This window comes from Pundamilia nyererei, unplaced genomic scaffold, assembly GCF_000239375.1.
Source record: "Pundamilia nyererei isolate P.nyererei 1_Seehausen unplaced genomic scaffold, PunNye1.0 scaffold00100, whole genome shotgun sequence".
Lineage (NCBI taxonomy): Eukaryota > Metazoa > Chordata > Actinopteri > Cichliformes > Cichlidae > Pundamilia > Pundamilia nyererei.
Window position 1 is genome coordinate 2,249,989 of NW_005187501.1, and position 19,571 is coordinate 2,269,559.

The following is a 19,571-nucleotide window of genomic DNA, read 5'->3' on the forward strand; positions in this document are numbered from 1 at the left end:
ATTGTGGCGCAAAAAAGGTTGGAGACCGCCGCTCTAGATCATCTGTCTTTTCCTTTCTTTTTTTGTTTTGTTTTTTTGTTATTGCAATCTCTTTTTGCCTCGCCCTCATTCTCCTGCCTGTTTCCTCCACAGGAATACCTGTGTCCACTCAAGCGGTTTGGGTAGTGGAGCATGTTGTGACAGCCATGTCTCTGGAGATGGAGAAGACCATCACCAAGCTGATGTACGATTTCCAGAGGAATTCCACCTCTGATGATGACTCTGGATGTGCACTGGAGGAATATGCTTGGGTTCCCCCTGGCCTCAGTCCTGAGCAGGTATATAGTTACAGATACAAACAAACTATGACGCGAATAAGTACTTCATTAGATATTCTCTGTTGTTGTTCAACAGTGCCAGACCGTATCAAATTGAACCAAGTCGGTCAAGAGAATTTAATTATTTGGATAATAAAGTATCTATCGAAGTAATCCCGAGCTGGAAAATTCACTCATCTGAAAACACGACAACATATCATCATTGTTTGAAATCCCCTTCATGGTGCTGTAGTCTCTTACGGGTTAGAGTGGGGAGAAGGGCAGGGATGACTTACAGTAGACTAAGGCTATGCTGTCAAGCATTTCAGGGAGCAATAATTGTAAGGACATTTTACAGCTGTCAGTGTTAATCTGACTTTGTGTAGAAACCAAATTGAGAGTCAGACAGACTGACAACCATGACTGAAATCATGAAAAGCAACCACACACTGATTAGTTGATTGCATTGTCTGAAGAACAGATGCGAAGCAGCAAAAGATTTGATGAAATGTTGAAATGCTCTCTGATGAGTTTAAAGTACAAGAATTTCAAATATATAGGAGGATTCACTATGAAAAGGCTGTTTCACTGATCAGTATCGAGTAAACATGATGACTATGTGGTCTTCTAGGCACACTAAGCCTCAGTCTGCTCTGTTTTTTACTGTAACTTAGCAAATTTAAACCCAGAGGACTGGAAGTAATTTGAGTCAGTGAATGTTTGGATGAATCTAATTGGAAATGTGTGGCAGCATGTTTATGCGTACCAGTTTCGCAATTCTCTGTCTGGACTCATTTGCAGTTTAAATGCCTTTTAATTGCATGCATGACCAAGCTAATGCAATTGGCTCTGTAAATCCAGAGGAAGATATTTCCTCCTCATTTTTTATTTTTGCCTGTTGTTTTTGTCAGCTCTGACATAAGATAAGCACGGTTGTGTTCAACTATATTCGGTATAAACACTTCTGTCTTTATTTAGTATGAGAAGGACTCCAATGCAACAGGCCTCCTAGTACTCTGTTAACAGATGACAGGATGGGCTGATAACAGTCATTTTCTCCAGTCAGCCATCTTGACAGGATGCTGAAAGAGGCTGCAGCCTCTGTCATCCAACAGGAGGTGCAGGCAATTTGAAGCTGCCCGTTTCTTTTTTTAATACACTTGAACGTAATGAATTTTAAGCCCGTCACATCTGATTTCTCTCTGTACAATTAAAGAGACTTGCATTTTAAAAGATAATCACAATGTTGCAGCATAGTTCATCAAGCTGTCAGGACTCAAATTCCCCAGCTGAAAACATTTACTGTTTCAAAAATGTTTTGTTGTATCAGGATTGGATGGGAGGAATGAACTTTGTTAACAGTAGATCTTTTCAATATTTGTTGTAACATGTTTTTGCTTCTTTTTTGTCTAAACAACTTCCTTTAAGAGCTTCAAGCTAAAAAAAGAAAAAAAAAGAAAAGAAAGAATTTGGTGGGCTAGAGATTCCAGTAAATTCAGAGCTGAATAACTGCTAGTTTAATTAGTTAGTTTATCAATTTTGCATTTATTGTCAAGGTCACTTGTTCCTGTTTACCTGTGGTTTTTGGACTGGACAAGATGAGCAACATGGTAACCAGTAATGAAAATAAGCTGGATTCCTATACAAATTTGCATGAAATGGATCACATTTAAACAATTTAAAGCAGGTATGTAAAACCTAAGGCCCGAGGACCAAAATCAGCCCGCCAACAACTTCAATTTGGCCCACTGGGCGGCTTTGGAAAGACATAACTGAAGGCATAAATTTCAGCATTTCCTACTAAAAACAGCATCCTACTGGCTATTTACACACCAAAGTAAATAAGTAATAAACAATTAAATAACACCAAAAAAAATCAATTTTACATTTTATAATTACAGGACAGTCTGTAGCTTCATCTGTCATTTTTACACATGTATTTCTTACAACTTGAGCCAAAAGAGTCGTCATTCATTTACTCCAGCAGCATTTCTACGTTTATCATGTAGAAAATGTCTTTACACTGAATGAATGTGAAGTTTTATCCCTGATTTAAAGTATTTTTGCTTCCCGATTAACAAAGAAATTTCGAAGAGAGTGAAGAAAGTTCTTATTCGTCGATGTGCTTAATATTTTAAAGTCCACCTGTTGCACAGTTGAGAGACAGTTCTCAGAGAAAAGTGGTTCAAGGCAAATGATTTTGGCTCTCATAAGAGTCGGCGTCACCCTCCTCAGCACAGAGTAAAGAGCGAGCGTGACGGGCAACACGGAGAAGAACCACCTTTCTCCCTCACTCTCCGCCCTACTGATTAAGTAAATTGAATGAGCAGAAACTTCAGCAAAATAGATCTTTACACTGCACTGAACACTGAACCACTTTGCGTTGAAAGCCTGTTCTGTTGAAAATCCGAGACAAGTAACAAGATTGCTTTCTATCCTTTCAGTGTTTACTTCTCAAACACCGTTCAAGGCTTTTTCTCTGTTTCATCGGCTAGCATTTAATTACAAAGGAGGGTTCAGGGCACGGATGGCAAGTGCTACTGCATCGTGAATTATAATTGCAGTGCAAGTTTAAGATTTCCTTTAAGCAATGCGAATATTAGCTGCTGAAAATTTAAAGAACCTGGTGCTGTTCAAGGTTGTGCCTGCAGCAGCAGCACACATCTCAATGTGCTGAACACTTTCAATTCCAGACACCAACTTCCAAGGGAAAGACATAAAAAATTTTCCATGAATCAGTGAAATAATGTAGATTATTTAAAACAGCCAACTTTTATCTTTGTATAAAGAACAAATTGTGGATATTTGGATGCTATTGTATAGGCCAGCTTTAAAATATACTTTAAATTTGACATAACTAAAGAAATTATAGTTATTTCTTCTGTCTATCATAATTTTATAATTAGAATTCACAGATCAATCACGATTTAAAATTCATTGTTGTAATCTATAAAAGCCACAACCCCAGGCTTCAGACTAAACGATCGGTTTCTACTCTTACCTCTGTATGATGTGAAAAAGAGTAGATATCCTCGACATGGTCATCTCAGACACACAGTTCCAGCTGTGAGCACAGCAGCCCAAACTCATCGGCTGTTTAAACCATCTATTTGTGAGTGCCAGCCGAGCAGAAGGAAGTTGTCTTTGAGGAACTAGAAACAGAACTAAAAATGTTTGTTAGATGAAGAGTGAACTGAGGAGTTCCATCAAGGAAAAGTCTAAATTAAATAAAGATTATTTTGAACTGACTCATGCAAAGTACTCTATGAAAGTTCAAGATCAGAAACAGGAGTTTAAAACGAGTACAGTACTTTCCATTTAATATTTTTATATTTACAGTGGATCACATAAGTGCTTTATTCTTGCTCTTTTTCTGCCCACCTTTACTATTGTGGTTTACTCTTATCAGAGCGGCACTGAATATGAATTCCTGCAGATTGTTCAGTCTCATGTGTCCATGTGGTTTAAAGCTAAAGTACGGAAACAAAATAGCTTATAATTTATTCATCTTATCATAGTTACTTCTTTTAAATAACTGTTCAACCTCATCTGCTGTATTGTACAAAATTCTTTGGGACCTCATTTCTCTACTGTATTGTTTCTTTCGATAACAATGCAGTAAATTTTACAGTATATAATTTTACCGAACATAAATACAGTATCAACACCTTTTATTCTTCAACACAGTTTGAACGCTCTTAGACAAGCTTTCATTTAATTTCTTTAATCTGCAGGGGGAGTTTAGCAGGCTTCTTGAAGGACATTCAAAGCTTGTTTTGAATATTGGCTGCCTTTTTTGCTCCATTCACTGTCAAGATCATCCCACACTGCTTGAATAATATTGAGGTGTGTGAGGCCAATCCATGACTGATAGGCTTTTCATTCTGTGTTGTTTTATTTTATTTTATTTTTTTAAACCAATAACTGGCAGTGTGTTTGGGGTCATTGTCATGCTGAAAAATGAAGCTGCTGCCAACCAGATGCTTTCCAGATTTTTTTTTGCATGCTGGATCAAAATTGGATGGTACTTTTCTGCATTCATCCATTAGTTTTGCCAAGATCCCCAGCACCACTGGCTAAAATGCAGTCCCAAAGCAAGACAGAACCTCCACTGTGTTTTTAAAGATGGCTGTAGATGCCCACTGTGGTGCCTATCTTTTGATATTGATGACATTTTGAAGCAAAATTTTGAATTTAAATTCATCACTCCATAAGACCTGTTGCCACTGATTTTCAGTCCAGTTCTTGTTTAATCAGCTTCTTGGATAGTGTTTTTTTTTTTTTTGTCCAGTTTCCTCAAATTTTGTAAGGACACACTGCACCATGCTGATCAAGTTTTTGGCTAATAACTGGTATTCATGTTGTTGGTGCAAAAATACAATTAATATGTGTCGAACAATGTTATCTTTGGCATGTTTTGTAGATTTAACTAAAGATGTTTTTTGCAACAGGCTGCAAATGCCCGATGATACAATTCACTAACTTGCTTTTATGTGTAGACGCAACACTGGTTCGCCCTTTTTTAAGCTTGAATGATTTATAGGTCAGTGTTAAGTTGTTCTACAAACAAAAAAGACTTCTCCTAAAATGGTGAGGTACAAGACCTGGACTGGAAATGAGTAAAAAAAAAAAGCAGTCAATGTCCAAAGAAAAACTCTGAAACAACTCCTTATCCAACAAAACCTTATATTTTAGTGCAAATTAAAATAAAAAAGAATTGTGTGCAATATGCAAATTTGTGTCATAAATCAAAACTTTCAACCTCCAAACAGATGTTTTTACTTCATCCATCATGCTTTTGTGTGTGATGTAAAGAACTTGGCAAATTATGTAGAAACATTTTCTCCGACTTTCCAAGTTGTTATGAGCACCAAACAGCAGACAGATGAGGTTAGCAACTAACATAATCAAGGATTTTGTAACAAAAGGCGTAGAATATTTATATCGGGGTGAGTTGAGACTAAGCACACTGAAAAAGGGGTAGAAAATATTTACTTTACCTTTTGTCAAATGTGCTGAAACACATTTTGAAATTGAGAGGTCACTCAGGAGCAAAACCACATGTTTGATTTTCTGTTTCAGGTGCATCAGTATTATAACTGCTTACCAGAGGAGAAGGTTCCTTATATCAACAGCCCTGGAGAGAAATACCGCATCAAGCAATTGCTTCACCAGTTGCCACCACATGACAATGAGGTAAAACGACACAACAAAATTCTGAGTAATACATGAAGGCTTTTCTTTACTCTTATGATTTCCAGAGGTTAGGTGGCGTTTCAGCTCCAATGATGAGTCGTGTTGTTTCAGGTACGATATTGTAATGCACTGGACGAGGAGGAGAAACGAGAGCTTAAGCTGTTCAGCAATCAACGGAAGAAAGATAACCTGGGCCGAGGCAATGTCCGTCCTTTCCCCCTAACTATCAATGGGGCCGCCTGTGACAAGGTAAACCACGCAACAAACATCTTTTCATTCCTTACATAATGACCTACTTTTTCCGGACTTGGGCCATCGTCTGTGTAGCAAATATCTTTAATTCTCCTTCATAAAAGCATGTTAGTCTTGAAAATATTCAATACTGTCTCTTTTCACACCTTACAGCTTTCATTCTTTCTTTGTCTGCCTTTTCTTCCAACACTACCTGACTCTCTCACTTTCTTTCGTACCTTTCATTTGATTTTGTTTCTTTTCATTGAATTTTATTTCTTCTCTTTTCCTTTCCTCTCCTACAGTGTGGGGGTCAGATAAATGGAGGGGACATTGTAGTTTTTGCACCAAGGGCGGGTCATGGAAAATGCTGGCACCCTCAGTGCTTTGTCTGCGGCACATGCGAGGAAGTATTGGTGGACCTCATATACTTCCACCAGGATGGCAAGATCTACTGTGGCCGGCACCATGCCGAGAGGCTGAAACCCCGCTGCTGTGCCTGTGATGAGGTGCGCCTGTCTGGGCTTGGAGCCCTTTGGGGTTGGAAATGGCTGAATGGTTCATGCTCACAGACTTGGATGGGGTTGGAATCAGTCTGGAGGGAAAAGATGTCTCAGTGTCTTTGCCACGTCTCGGAAAGTCCGCTGTAATTTATAGTGAGCGGGCTTGAATAATAAGTCAGGCCACAGTGCTCTGCAAGTATTGGAAAGAGAATTTCTATTTGATTAAACTGTTTAATTATCTTTAACTGGAAGATATAAATCTGATGTCACGTACATACCTTTTAAGTTAGTTTCTTTATAAGGTAATTTTGTGAAATAATTACATGAATATTATAAAATGCAAGCACAAAGGATGCCTAGATCATCGTTTTTATTCAGCTGAAATATGCCTGACTTTTACACTTAAGAACACTCACGCTTTGGTGGAATTTCTAACAGTTTACTAACCTACCTGTCAGTTTATGTGGAGGTAGATGATCCTATTAAGGGGTAATATGTCAAAAAGGATCCTATTCTAGGACGTGACACGAATAAAATACAGGACCCTGAGATACAGGATAGCAACATATGTAGATATTGTGTGTTATCTGCTTGCTGATAAATGTAATGTGTTAATCATATAGATCATCTTTGCTGATGAGTGCACTGAGGCGGAGGGCCGGCACTGGCACATGAAGCATTTCTGTTGCTACGAGTGTGAGACCACCCTTGGCGGGCAGCGCTACATCATGAAGGATGGACGACCACACTGCTGCAACTGCTTCGAGTCCCTTTATGCAGAGTACTGTGACGCATGTGGAGAACACATAGGTACTAAACATGCTTTCATTGTTGTTTCAAGTCCTCTGATATCTAAATGAATTGCTATCAAGAGTGACAGACATGCTATTCCTGTACTTGCTTCGTGGAAAAAAAAACCTCCAACAGCCCTTTATTGTAAGCGTGACTCTTATCAGCTCTGGAAGCCTTGTGTGCCGCAGCTGTGGAGAGGCGGGTTCAGTGCAGTGAAATGCGGATAGTTATTATCATCCCAAGCTTCAGTAACAGTGAAAGAGTGTGTTTCAGAGGGTGCTCCCATGTTGTATCCAGATGGAAGCTGTGAAAGATGATTGCTTCCTCTTGCTGGGGAGTAGTGCTGGTGAAATTTATTCATGCTATCTTACAAACTGAGTGATCATCTGTGGGCATGAAATCATAAATATTTTTACTTTAAGAGACAAAGGGCTCTGTTCGCTCATAACGTAAATAGTGCCTTGCAGCATATCGGATAAAAATGAGGTATCATATCAACATATCTGACAAAAATTAGCTTAATAGCTAAAGGTTAACATCAGTTTTTGATGTTTTTTCGTCATGTGTCGATACTAAAAATGGTCAAATGTTTTTGTTCCCATCTTATTAAAGGCATTGACCAAGGTCAGATGACTTATGATGGACAGCACTGGCATGCAACTGAGGAATGTTTTTGCTGTGCCCGTTGCAAGCGCTCCCTTCTTGGACGCCCCTTCCTGCCAAAGCAGGGGCAGATTTTCTGTTCACGGTCCTGCAGTGCGGGACAGGTGAGGAAACTGAAAATACATCTGAAGCATCTCCTCATTTAGTTATGTATATACCCGCTGTTAATTAGTATACATTTTTAAGAGTTTTCTAGTTATGCACATGTATATTTTGTTTATTTTAACAATTAAGGATCCCGAGGAATCTGACTCCTCAGACTCTGCCTTCCAAAGTGCTCGCTCACGTGAGTCCCGCCACAGCACCAAGATCGGAAAGAAAGAGCGCAGGAATGCTGAGCAGGATAGGCGAAGCACCGAACCCCGCCAGTCAGCTCCTCCATCAATGCCCGACCGTCTCTCTGCTGATATGGATCCCCTCTCTGGTCAGATGGATCGCTTAAGCCTCACTTCTAGTCAGACTCCAAGCAGGACGCCTAACCGCACCCCTAGCCGCACTCCAAGTCGAGCCCCAAGCCTAAACCAGGTGTGGATGAGCCGAGATGACCCCTACATCCCTCCTTCCTATGAAGGCCCTCAGCGGGATCCCTCCCCTAGCCCTACACCCATTCATCTGCTGGGTCAGTGTAATGCTAGGCAAGGTTACAATCCTAATGCGAATGCTCATCCACCAGCCCAGAGTCCTGCCAACCCAGGAAAGAGGCCTGATTCCTGGGGAAAGGAGCAAGGGAATGCCAAGAGGACCCCTATGGCTGCCCTGAGAGGCTACTCCTTTAATGAAAACTGGATGCAGCACAGCCAGGATGAGTTCAGACCCAACAAGCTGCGCACCCAGATGAGCTTCAATGAGATGTCTAGCCAGAATCAGGGTTTCTCTGACAAGAGAAGTATCAGTCTGCATGGATTCCAGAGAAATGGAAGACCCCCACTGACCAGGAGGAACCCTATCAATGCCATGAGCTTTAACGAGCCCCTCACTCCTCTAGAACAGACCCCTCGTGGATCCATGGACTCCCTAACTATGTCTAATGCTACAGGTATGGGGTTAAAAAGCCTAAAGTTAAGGTCATTTATATGAGATTATATAAAAAAATGACATTTTATTTTTTTATTTTTTCTTGTAACAGGTAACTCTCTAGATGGAGTCAGCAAGCGTCAGGAGCATCTGTCAAGGTTTTCCATGCCTGACCTGAGTAAAGATTCAGGTGTAAATGTGTCTGAAAAGAGCAACATGGGTACCCTCAGCTCCTCAGTCCAGTTCCACAGCACAGAATCGCTGTCCTCCTCCCGCCCATACAACAACAACAACATGTACACCCCTCTGAGAGTCGGCTACCCACTGCAGTACTGGGATGGCCCACAGCCGCTCGGCTTTGATGGTAAAGGTCGTGTCGGGGTGATGGGCAGCAGTGGGAATCTGCGGATGGCTCCCATGAGTGACAGAATGCCCCGCCGAAGCTTAAGCGGGCAGGAATCTGTGACCCAGAACCAGCAGCCACAACCCAGACGCCGCAAACACCATCGTGGGAACAACGGCAACGGCCAGCACCGCAGTGGCCGCCACCACAAACGCTCTCGCCGCTCTCGCTCTGACAACGCCTTGCACCTGGTGGCAGACCGGCCTGCTCAAATGATGGAGCCGCCGTACCGTCGCGTTCAGGAGGATTATGATCGTTTCCCCTCTGGTCATGCTGCACGGGAGTTGTTCGGGCTGGACCCGGGCGGGTACAGGCAGCAGCTTCACCGGCCCTGTCCCCGCACCACTTCTGATCTTACCCTGCAGAATGCTGGCTGGCAACCTGTCGGCCTGGGCGGGCCGTGCTGGGGCGATGGGTACATGGAGGCTGCTGACCCCTGGTGCTCTAGCTGCTCCTCTTCCTCCGAGTCTGAGGAAGAAGAGGCTTATTTTATGGGAGAACCAATCCCTCGGCCCGTGCAGCTGTGCTACATCAATAACGAGGAGCGACGCCATCGCTACAGTCCCTCTGGGATAGGTGGCCATCACGGACCTCTTCACGGACCGATTCATGGCCAGCTGCACACCCGCCAGAGGAGGAAGAGCAAAAACTGCATCATTTCGTAGATATAGAGCAAGGAGTTGGGGAGGGATGAGCAGGAGAGTGAAAGATATAAGAGAGAAAGGTAAGGAGACGGTGTAAAGCAGCAGAGATGGTGGAACAGAGGGAGTGGGAAGGTGAGAGTGAGACAGCTGAAAGTGAGAGTGAATAGAGAGTTTCTGTGTGTGTGTGTGTGTGTGTGTGTGTGTGTGTGTGTGTGGGTGTGGGGGGGGTGAAGAGGGAAAAAAAGGCCTATTTTTTGTGCTTGTGAGCTTACACAACTCTACACCATGTAGTGTTTGTGTACACCTACACAGAATGATCTAATCCTAAGAGGAAGCTCAGCTGGCTTACACAACGGGAGTGTTTACGCTGATGGGGATCAACTGATGGTACCGGGAAGCACTGAAGAATTTGACAACTACAAAAACTGTGGTCAAGGTAAAATAACATGGCATGTGTGCGTGTCTGTGCGTGAACCCCATGTTACAGAGAGATTGAACTATTCCAGCTGGAAAAGGCCAGTGGTCAAACTACAGTGACATGACTGTTCACGTCGCCGCTCAGTGATCCAAGCCCTGGGCAGTAAACTTATTCTGTGTGGACAAACGAGAAATTGTATTGGGATAGTGCAAGCTACGTGCTAGATTCCAAGCTGTGTCATTGTTTACCTCAGTGGAATCCAAATGCTGCTGGAATATAGTGTTGGCTCGCTAGCCCCGTTATCACCTTGTACAAATAGTCTTTTAAACCTTGTGCTCTGCATAGCCGGCTCTCCATTGCTTCACCAAGGACAGAGCGCCAGACAGCCTCTGCTCCTTGACCATTCAGGCACAGTAACGTCAGGTATGGTCCCGTTTTCTCTTCTGCAACATGCTTTGTTTTGGTTTTTTTGAGAGTTACCTATAGTTGATTAATACTACCACTAATAACACTAACAATAATAATGATAACACAAATAATAACTATAAGAATATTAAAGAATAATACCTACTAGATGTATATATAGTAATAAACTTTAATAATGGATGTAGTAATGTAAATGTCCTGTACATATGGTCTTAAATATTTATATATTTTGTAACTAAAGAACCATTATTTGTATAACATGATGTAGAGATAGGGAGGCTTGCATGTTAATTTGTTGTTGTTGTCTCATACTGAAAATAAAGTGTATGTCAATGAACAACCAGGAATATTTTTTTTTGGTTAAAGTGGTTTTGAGTTCAGAGGATGTTTCACTAAGCCATTCTACCATTCCTAAAGAAAAAGTAACTTTCCTTGCAAGGAAAGTTCTGCTGAATAAACGTTCCATCAAGTGTCTTCCACAGCAGTGTTACTGTCAGTCAGATAATAACCACCACAAGCCTTTCCACAGCAGGTCAAGTGTCCTGACCCGACAGTCCGGGAGGAGTCTGAGAAATGAGAAGTTCACTGTCTTATTTCTCGCACATCCAACAGGTTAACTACGAGAACCGAGCATTCATTTACCTTCTAATATATTCCAGACCTTCAAATGCGCCGTTATAACCAGGTAATGACTTGAGCTGAGTGGTTATAATGTTTTGGTTCAGTCTACTGTGCAGTTTGGGGCCTCCTTTCATTTCTCTATATTTTGCTTTCAAGGAGCCAGAATTTCTTTTCATTTTTGAAATGGTATTGAGCAAGAGTTCTCCAAGCTTTCTTAAGGTCTTTCATATTTTTTTAAATATTGGCTACTTTATCTTCAGTCCAGTTCTTGTACTTGACCATTTTTAAAGGAATTTCTTTCATTTATTTGTTTGTTAAGCCACTGATCCATGACTCATTCATGACTCAAGCACAAAAGTTTGACTTTCAGGCAGCTTAGAACTGTACAAAATCTAAAAAACCAAAAAAAAAAAACCAAAAACGGGGTGACTCAAGACTTTATATAGAGCTCGACATTTTACAGTTAATCCTGTTACACTAGCGCCTGGGTTGCTCCTGAAAAAAGTTAAAATGAATCTCTTGCATTATTGTGCTGCAGTTTCTTGTCACTGGTCACATTTAAATGAATATCAATACTTCAGTGATAATCCAGCCTGAGCCGTGTCAGTGTTCGAGTCACAGAGTAAATCAGAAATACTTTGACACTGGCCACTTCAGCAATATAACAAGGACCAGTTAATAAACAAAAAAAATAAATTTCTAACATAAAAAGGTCTGAAATTTGGCCTATTAACTACATTAGTTTTTTACAATAGACCTATAAGATTCAGTATATGAATTTTAGTAGCTACAACTATAATTGAGTTGGAAATGGTTTGAATACTTTGATTACATCAAATATACAGTCACGATAAAAAGAAAATACATCTTCCTTCAACTCTTAATGTTTTACATAGGTAAACACAACCATATTATGCTGAAACATTGTTTAACAAAACCAAAGTAGTGAAGAAGTATTCTGTAAAATATAAATTATACCCTCGCTGCTTCCAGTTTAAGCAGGAGCCAGTGCTGCTCATCAGATGCAGCTGATTAGCTGATCATCAGCCAGTGTGATAATCAGTGTGAGCGCTTCTATAAAAGCAGATATTTTGGCAGTTTGCAAGTCTGGAGCATTCAGGTGTGTACACATGGAGAAGGAGTTTTAAAAGTGGAAACATTCAAGTGAGTTGCCAGTCTTCCCGCAAGTGAATCTCCCAACAAATTCACCCAAAGATCAGAAAGATGACAACAAACCCAAGACCTACATCTCAGACCTCAGGTAGCTTGTTAAATATTAAAGTTCATGACAGTACATTAAAAAAAAAAAAAAAAAGACTGAAGCTTGGCTCATTCAGAAAGGTTGCCAGTAGAAATAGACTTCTTTAAAAATAAAAAAGGAGAGGCAACAGTTTAGCTCAGAAGCAGGTGACCATATGAGTGCAGCAATGACTGAATGTGATCCCTTGCTACATGTCTTCCCCCCACACTCTCTCTCGTCACTGTGCTATTTAATAAAGGTCAAAAAGTAATTTAAAGAAATCTAAGCTCTAGATTTGTAAAGTTGCATGTGAACAAACCACAAGACCTGTGGAACAAATGACCAAGACCAAAGTGAAGATGGTTAGCCAAAATGCACAGCACCATACTTGGTGAAAATCAAATGCAGCATATCACCTTCGAGGCACAGAGATGGAGGGGTGATGATTTGAGCTTGTTTTGCAGCCACGTGATGTGGGAACCTTGCAGTCACTGAGTCCACCATGAACTCGTTCAATAGCAAAGCGCTCTAGAGTCAAATGTGAGACCATCGGTCTGACAGCAAAAGATTGCTCCAACTTCGGTGATGCAACAAGACAATGATCTAACCTGATTGAAATACTCTGGTGGGACATTAAGAGAGCTGCATATAAAAAACAGCCCTCGAAACTCAATCAACTGAAGCGACCCTATAACGAAGAGTGGGACAAAAAGTGTTCATGACAACATAAGAGACTGAACAAAGTCACAGAGAACAAGATTCAGATTATCGTTAATAAAGTTGGTTGTACACACTACTAAATTACATGGTACACACAGGTTTTCACTCACCGCTTCTGGATTCTGGGTTAATTTTTGTTAAATAAATAATAACATGGTTTATTATGTCATGTGTTATTTTTCTGAGGTTAAATTTAAATAATTTTAGAAACTGGTAAAAACTAGGTGGTGCTTTTTTTTATTATTATGTCCTGATATGTAAAACCTTAGAACTGAATGAGGGTCTATTTTCTTTTTCACACATCCATAGCTTGAACCTCTTCACACAATTTAGTACACTAAACAAAGATCGGCAGAGGGGCCGTGATTCAGGCTGTAAGACGAGCAACACTGGTCTATATCAAATATCACAGAATCTACAGGTGTTGAAACCATAAACAATAGTGTGTCCAAGTCACCTACTGACCTATTAATGTATTTCCTGCTGTGACCTGAAGTGATCGATATAGCCATGAACACATCACTGAGCATATTTTTGGACCACATAATGTTTAAAATGCTGTAAACAAATTTATTGCAAGCAAAAATAAATTATGTCAAAATATATTTCAGTCTATATGAGACCTTTTAAAGCAATACAACCAGTGCATCGTCATCATCACCAGCACATTTTCAAAATAACAAGCATAATTAAAACGTTTTCACCAGTGTTCAGAATTACACTGCAGACAGAGGGGACTATTATCCAAGCAGCAGACAGCAATGCACAAGATTATTACAAATAAGAAAACAAAAGCAGCAATAAATCAAATCAAGTTCTCAGCACTTTAAAAGACTAAGAACACAGGCAGCATGGCGTGTCTGATCAGTGTGACAGCTCCCTGGAGTCGTAGTCCTCGATAAATTTCTCCATTGCTTCTACGCAGCGTTTGCCGATGTCCCGGAGGTTCTGCTGTAAAGAGGACTGGATGGGACGCTCCAGAGATGGATCCTTTTTAATCAGCATCTTTACTACAAAGCCAAACATTTCACACTCCTGATAGTACACCTGAAAGACAAATGCAATCATGGTTTTAGGACAAAGAGGGGGACAAAGTGGGATTGTTGGAGGAAAGGAAGAGTGCATTTTCAATTACACTGAATGGATTATTCCACCGAAATGCTCGCACGCTGACTGCTCACAATCTATATGTGCGCACACGTGTGCGTACAGAGTTCTGTGGACATTTTTGCATCAGCTACCTGTTGCCAGACTGTTTTTTTCTTGCAGTGCCTCTATAATCCTGCAACCATGGAGATATGAAAAGCAAGAGGCCATCTTTTCCGTCAAGTGGGTGGAAGCACGCGTACACTCTCTCATACAAACACAGATAAGCAGAACCTCAAGTGACGTCTGTCACATTGAAGGCAGCATTAAAGCACGTTGCCTGTGATACAGGTGAGCCGGCCTCACTTTACAATGAGGATCAATTAGAGAAATAAAAATAAGAATAACGAGAAAGAATAACACCATCTATCATGTAAAATAGTGAATAAAACCTTCTTTGTCAGGCCTGGCAAAGAGAAGCCAGTAATAAGACTCATGTTGCCTCTGGCTCTGCATTTCAAATCTAATGTTTATACTACAACAAACAAATCTTTTTTCCTTGTCTCACGTCTCCTGGCGCTTTCCTCAGATCTTCCCTCCGTCACTCTCGCTCTAATCCCGGCTTTTCTTATCTTTACTTTTCTGTTTATAGCTACCCCTTCTCCCAACACGTGTATGTGCGTGTGAATGTGCATGTGTGTGTGAGTGTAAGGGCACCCCATCCACCTCATCTATCTCTTTCCTCTTCTGTTGGATGGCTCTGTCTCGTGCCGCCGTCTGGCTCACAGTTGAAGGGAGCTCCCTCTCTCCGCTTCGTTCTTTGCTTTTTGTCCCCTTGTGATCTCTCTCCCTGCTTTGATTCCTGTTGCTCTGGCGAATCAGAAATTTTAAAAAAAAAAGGGAGAAAGAAAGAAAGCAAAGGGAAGAAAAACAAGAAAATTAGAGGCAGCAGTTGGGCTGTAGTATTCAGATAGTTAGCCAATGACATGGAAGCAAACACTGATGATGAACGAGCTGCTTATGACCGGTAGATAATAAAGCGTAGCGCCACATGTTAACCTTTAACACAGAGGCAAGCAAATTCTTCATTTGTCAACTCTTCTGACTGAGTTCAGGGGCAGAAATACACAACAAAGAAGTGCAGTTCAGTAATGGCCACACTTGTACTCACAATTAAACAACCCGCAGAAAAAGACGCAGTGAAGAGCAAAACTTCAAGTGACTGTTGAGTAACTTTTTAAATGTCGCTTTAAAAGGTCTCTCTGGTGATGCCCAGCTCTTCTTCCCCACCCAACCCAAAAAAATAAATAAAAGACAATATAATGATAGAAACTCAATCATAACAAGTGTATATGGCTTTTTACTTAATTAGCTGTTAACGTGAATTTAAAAAAAGAATCTACAAAGAAACTTGCACTAGAGAGAGAACAACAGTCTCTAACCGGAAGTCTTACAAAGTGGTGACCCCCAAACTACAGGTCTATAAACACCAACATTTCCACCTCTTCCCTTTTCACTTCAACTTCACTGCAGCAGCAACCAGCTGTGATTCATCATGTGCTGCTCTGCTCCATGCTGTGCTTAGGTCAGCCAAGAGATTTATGCGACTATTTGATTTCAGGCCTTTCTGCAGCACCTGGGCTTTCTGCATTTGAGTCTACGCCCTGAGCTCACGTTGGATGAGCAAACAAACACACCATCTACCCGGACACCCACATGTTACTACTTTAATTGATCGATAAACAGGGGCAGGGGGGAATCTTGCTCTTTACTTCGAAATTGTGCATTTTTCAGCTCTTTCTGGCATTGTAGAGCAGGAGTTTAATGAGGAAAACGGTGTGCAGATAATATGACGATGAAAAGAGCTGCAAGTGGAAGCCCTTATTTGCAACAAACACATGACAGAAAACCAAAGATTCACACTATGGCTTAATCTATTGATTCTTTTTTTAGATCATTATTATCAACTAAGCTGCCAGTTTTGACTGTAATAACTCAATCGACATACAAAATATTAAAAAACTGAATAGCAAGCGCTTCACAATGTAAAACAACACAAGAAAACGCTTTTAAATACTAATTTTTGTCTCAAAAAATACTCCCAAACTTATAACAAAGTTAAATGTATAAGTAATATTCTCACATTTGAGATGGTAGCAACAGTTATTTCACATTATTGGTCCAGTTGCTAATTAATAGTCTTTAAAAAGACAAATTAAGTAAGTGTGGCAATAGATATTAATAAAACATTCATTTTCATGCCAGTCTCTGTGATATATATATATATATATATCTATAGCACCATTCTTACAGGTGAACTTACGGTGAACTGCATATCCTTGTCTCTGCTGGAGGAGGACCTTGAAGTGAAAGGTCTAGTAGCTGGAAAAACAGAGCAAACACGAGGTCAACACAGAACAGAAGGGGGAAAGAAATGTTATGTCCACTATCTTATACCAAATCGGGCCCCCTTTTTTTCCTATTCCCAGAGTACCCTATCTTTTAGTCGTCATTTACGCTATTCTTATGCCTCCTTCTGCTTTGTTTTGTTTTTTTTGTTCTAAGTATCAGGATCTGGAATCAGAGAAAGTTTTGGCAGAATCTGCTGACATTTATGTGATTTTGGACTGCATTGTTTGGCTGCAGCGTCCCTATGTGAGGCAATAGCTTTGTCATGGCTCATTATATACCGCTGGCTAGTCGCTCCCTCTCTTTTTCCTCTCTCTCGCACTCATATATACACACAAATCAGCGATGAGTCACCATCATCGCACCATCACTCAGGCGCGCACACACACACTAACAAAACAAAACAAAAAAAACCTGTTCAGTACTCACACATACACAAACACACACCTCCACAGTGCTGCAGTGTGCACGCAGATACAGTGCCTGCGTGCAAAATAAAAACATACAGTAGCTCACCCGTTAAACAGAAACAAAGCATACCGCTTTATACTAACAACAAAACAGGAAACGTGGACTTCACAGTTAGTGTTAAAACTGAGCGGAACATGACCACAAGATATTTTAAACCTCTGCCATTTACTTCCTATCTCACAAAATGATGAAGTAAGTAATTAATCAGTTCTATCTGACTAACTAAATCACACAGTTACACTGTCAGCAGGCCATATGACATAATCCATCGATTGAGTCCAATAAAAGTTCCTTAGTTATCAGCATTATGTAACGTTGGTTTGTTGCTACCAGAGTGTGACTACCTACCAACCAGCAGATACACAATGAGCAAATGCCCTCCAAATATTTGTAATGCAAAGTGCTTCTGAATATGTGCGTCTGCCTCTGCTTGCCTATACTGCCACCCAGTGGTTATTTTATAGTGCAAAGAGGGACATGTACAGCTTGTGCAGTACACTGTGGATTATGTGTGAACATGATAAGAAATCCAGGAGGTGAAGGCAATGACAGTGACATCTTTTTCATGTTTACAGCGCTTGATTTCTCGTTGTGTCAGAGGGTTATTTGTTTCATCGAGTGGTTTGTAGTGTTTTTCTACCTCTGCCATGTGCCTGACCACTATTTACAAGTACAAAAGAGCCTGTTCTCCCACTGACAGTGCTGAAAATAAATGGCGTGGCCATAAAGAAAGCTGACATCTAAAGATATCCGATTGCTGAACGTCATATTCCTCGACTGCGATTTTCCACTTGACTACAAGAATTTTGTCCCAATTAGCCACAGTATCTCCAAATAAATCCATTCAGCTTAACACCATGTGGTTTACAATATTTCAGACATGATTGTTTGAACATCAAATAGTAATGACTTCAGACTTTCATAGCTTACACTGTATTTTAACATCAGTGTTATTTAATGCACACCTTCTGATAGTCACAAACTAAAGTTTAAAGTTTAAAGATGTAAAAAAAATGCTTTTGTTTAAGATTTCCATCATATGGAAATCAAGCAAGAAGAATACTGGAAGCTGAATTATTAATAACAGTCGAATTTGTTCCACGCCAAAGTCTTTAAGACATGTCTTTATGGGCCTCACGTATATTTTTTATGACCTTCACATGTAATAAACACCTTGCACAAGTCCTGACTTTATGTCTGTGTAACTGTTTCAATAAAACAAAGGCAGCGTGTTTGTGTGCTATAACCGTCTGTATTATCACAGACCTCTTCTGTAGAACTTACTGTTTTCTTGCTTTGGAGATGAGCTTCCTTCGGTGCTCTCTCTCCGCTTGTACTTCTCCTTCTCCCGCTCCTTCAGCCTGACCCTTTCCTTCAGTGGAATGTGGTGAAGTTTAGAATGGAAGTGATCTCTCCGGTGGACGTAAGCCCAGTGGCTCGTGTGGTGGTGCCGCTGGGTGCCAAAGCCGGCTTTGTGGAATGCATGGTCATCCCTTGTAAAACTGCATCATTTAAGGGGTTAAAAAAAGATGTCAGAGCAGACAAAATGATTCTCAGGCTAGGTATCAGTACTCCCAGTTCCCACCTAGGCATTCTTACCGAGGCTTGTGGAACCGCCCTGCAAACTTTGGTTTGTAAGAAGTGGACAACCATGCCCTCGGTCTGGATGGACTTCGCACTCTTCTGATCGCCCTCTTCTCATCCTGAATTGACAGGGGTTACCCAAGTCATCACAATCTGGTGTTTTACAAGAACAATCTATAAAGCTTTTTGCTTTTTGTTATTAAACACGATGTACCTTAGCCGGAGACACAGTGTTGTCGGTAGCCCTCTTGTCAGTGGAGTCATCACTGTGTTCCTTGTACCGCTGTGACACTGACCCCTGAAGACAGCATCACAGTTAATCACAGTTATAAGGGTGTTACATAAAAGTAGGACATGATTTTATAAGAGATGAATTAGTCTGGGAAATAATAAATTCCTAAATATTTGACATTTAAGCTTCTTATATTTGCAGCATTTTAACTAAAATTAAATCTATATACTAAAATGAGATTGACGTGACTAAATTTTCTAAGTGGACAAACAAGTTGATTATAATAATGATAATTATTATTATTAGTAACAAACGTACTTATGCCACTCCCTAAGAAGAAGTAATAGTAATGGATTAAGTATCTCCACGCGGAGCTTTAAACACAATGTCATCTATCCGGAACACTTTCGATTTCGTTTTTGGAGTTCTGAGATCAGGACAGGAAAACCTTGCTATACCACATTCAATCAAAAGCATAACATTTCACACATTTAAGGGGGGAAAAGACTCTTGTAGGTGAAATAAAATATTGACGCTTATTTGTATCACTGGCTTTCTGGAAAATTAACAAGATTTTAAATAGTGCCCCCTGTGCTTACAAACGAGTCTTCCTTCCTGTTAT

The 19,571-nt window shown here is 40.6% G+C and overlaps 2 protein-coding genes across 2 annotated transcripts in view; one reads left to right on the forward strand and one right to left on the reverse strand.

Moving 5' to 3' along the window:
• The window catches only part of LOC102195332 (prickle-like protein 2), a 36,205-nt gene extending 25,283 nt beyond the window's left edge, over positions 1 to 10,922 (forward strand). The window contains exons 2-9 of the mRNA XM_005740520.1: positions 133 to 317; positions 5,379 to 5,492; positions 5,604 to 5,741; positions 6,029 to 6,232; positions 6,850 to 7,036; positions 7,631 to 7,785; positions 7,916 to 8,717; positions 8,808 to 10,922. Of these exons, the coding sequence (XP_005740577.1) occupies positions 186 to 317; positions 5,379 to 5,492; positions 5,604 to 5,741; positions 6,029 to 6,232; positions 6,850 to 7,036; positions 7,631 to 7,785; positions 7,916 to 8,717; positions 8,808 to 9,763 (2,688 nt within the window). The 5' untranslated portion in view covers positions 133 to 185 and the 3' untranslated portion in view covers positions 9,764 to 10,922. The remainder of the gene's footprint in view (positions 1 to 132; positions 318 to 5,378; positions 5,493 to 5,603; positions 5,742 to 6,028; positions 6,233 to 6,849; positions 7,037 to 7,630; positions 7,786 to 7,915; positions 8,718 to 8,807) is intronic.
• Positions 10,923 to 13,455: 2,533 nt separating this feature from the next.
• LOC102200863 (periphilin-1-like) lies at positions 13,456 to 19,073 on the reverse strand. Its single transcript, XM_013912756.1, has 7 exons — positions 19,059 to 19,073; positions 18,932 to 19,015; positions 18,733 to 18,836; positions 18,418 to 18,635; positions 16,577 to 16,635; positions 14,980 to 15,123; positions 13,456 to 14,214 (listed from the first exon to the last, which is right to left on the reverse strand). Exons 1-7 carry the CDS (start codon positions 19,071 to 19,073, stop codon positions 14,032 to 14,034), a joined length of 807 nt encoding a protein of 268 aa, XP_013768210.1. The 3' UTR covers positions 13,456 to 14,031.
• Between the last annotated feature and the right edge of the window lie 498 nt (positions 19,074 to 19,571).

Coding starts and splice junctions, on each gene's coding strand:
- LOC102200863 (XM_013912756.1), bottom strand. Junction 18,837..18,931: donor ACACTGTGTCTCCGGCTAAG/GTACATCGTGTT, acceptor CTGTCAATTCAG/GATGAGAAGAGGGCGATCAG. Junction 14,215..14,979: donor AGAGGAAAGAGATAGATGAG/GTGGATGGGGTG, acceptor TTTGTCTTTCAG/GTGTACTATCAGGAGTGTGA.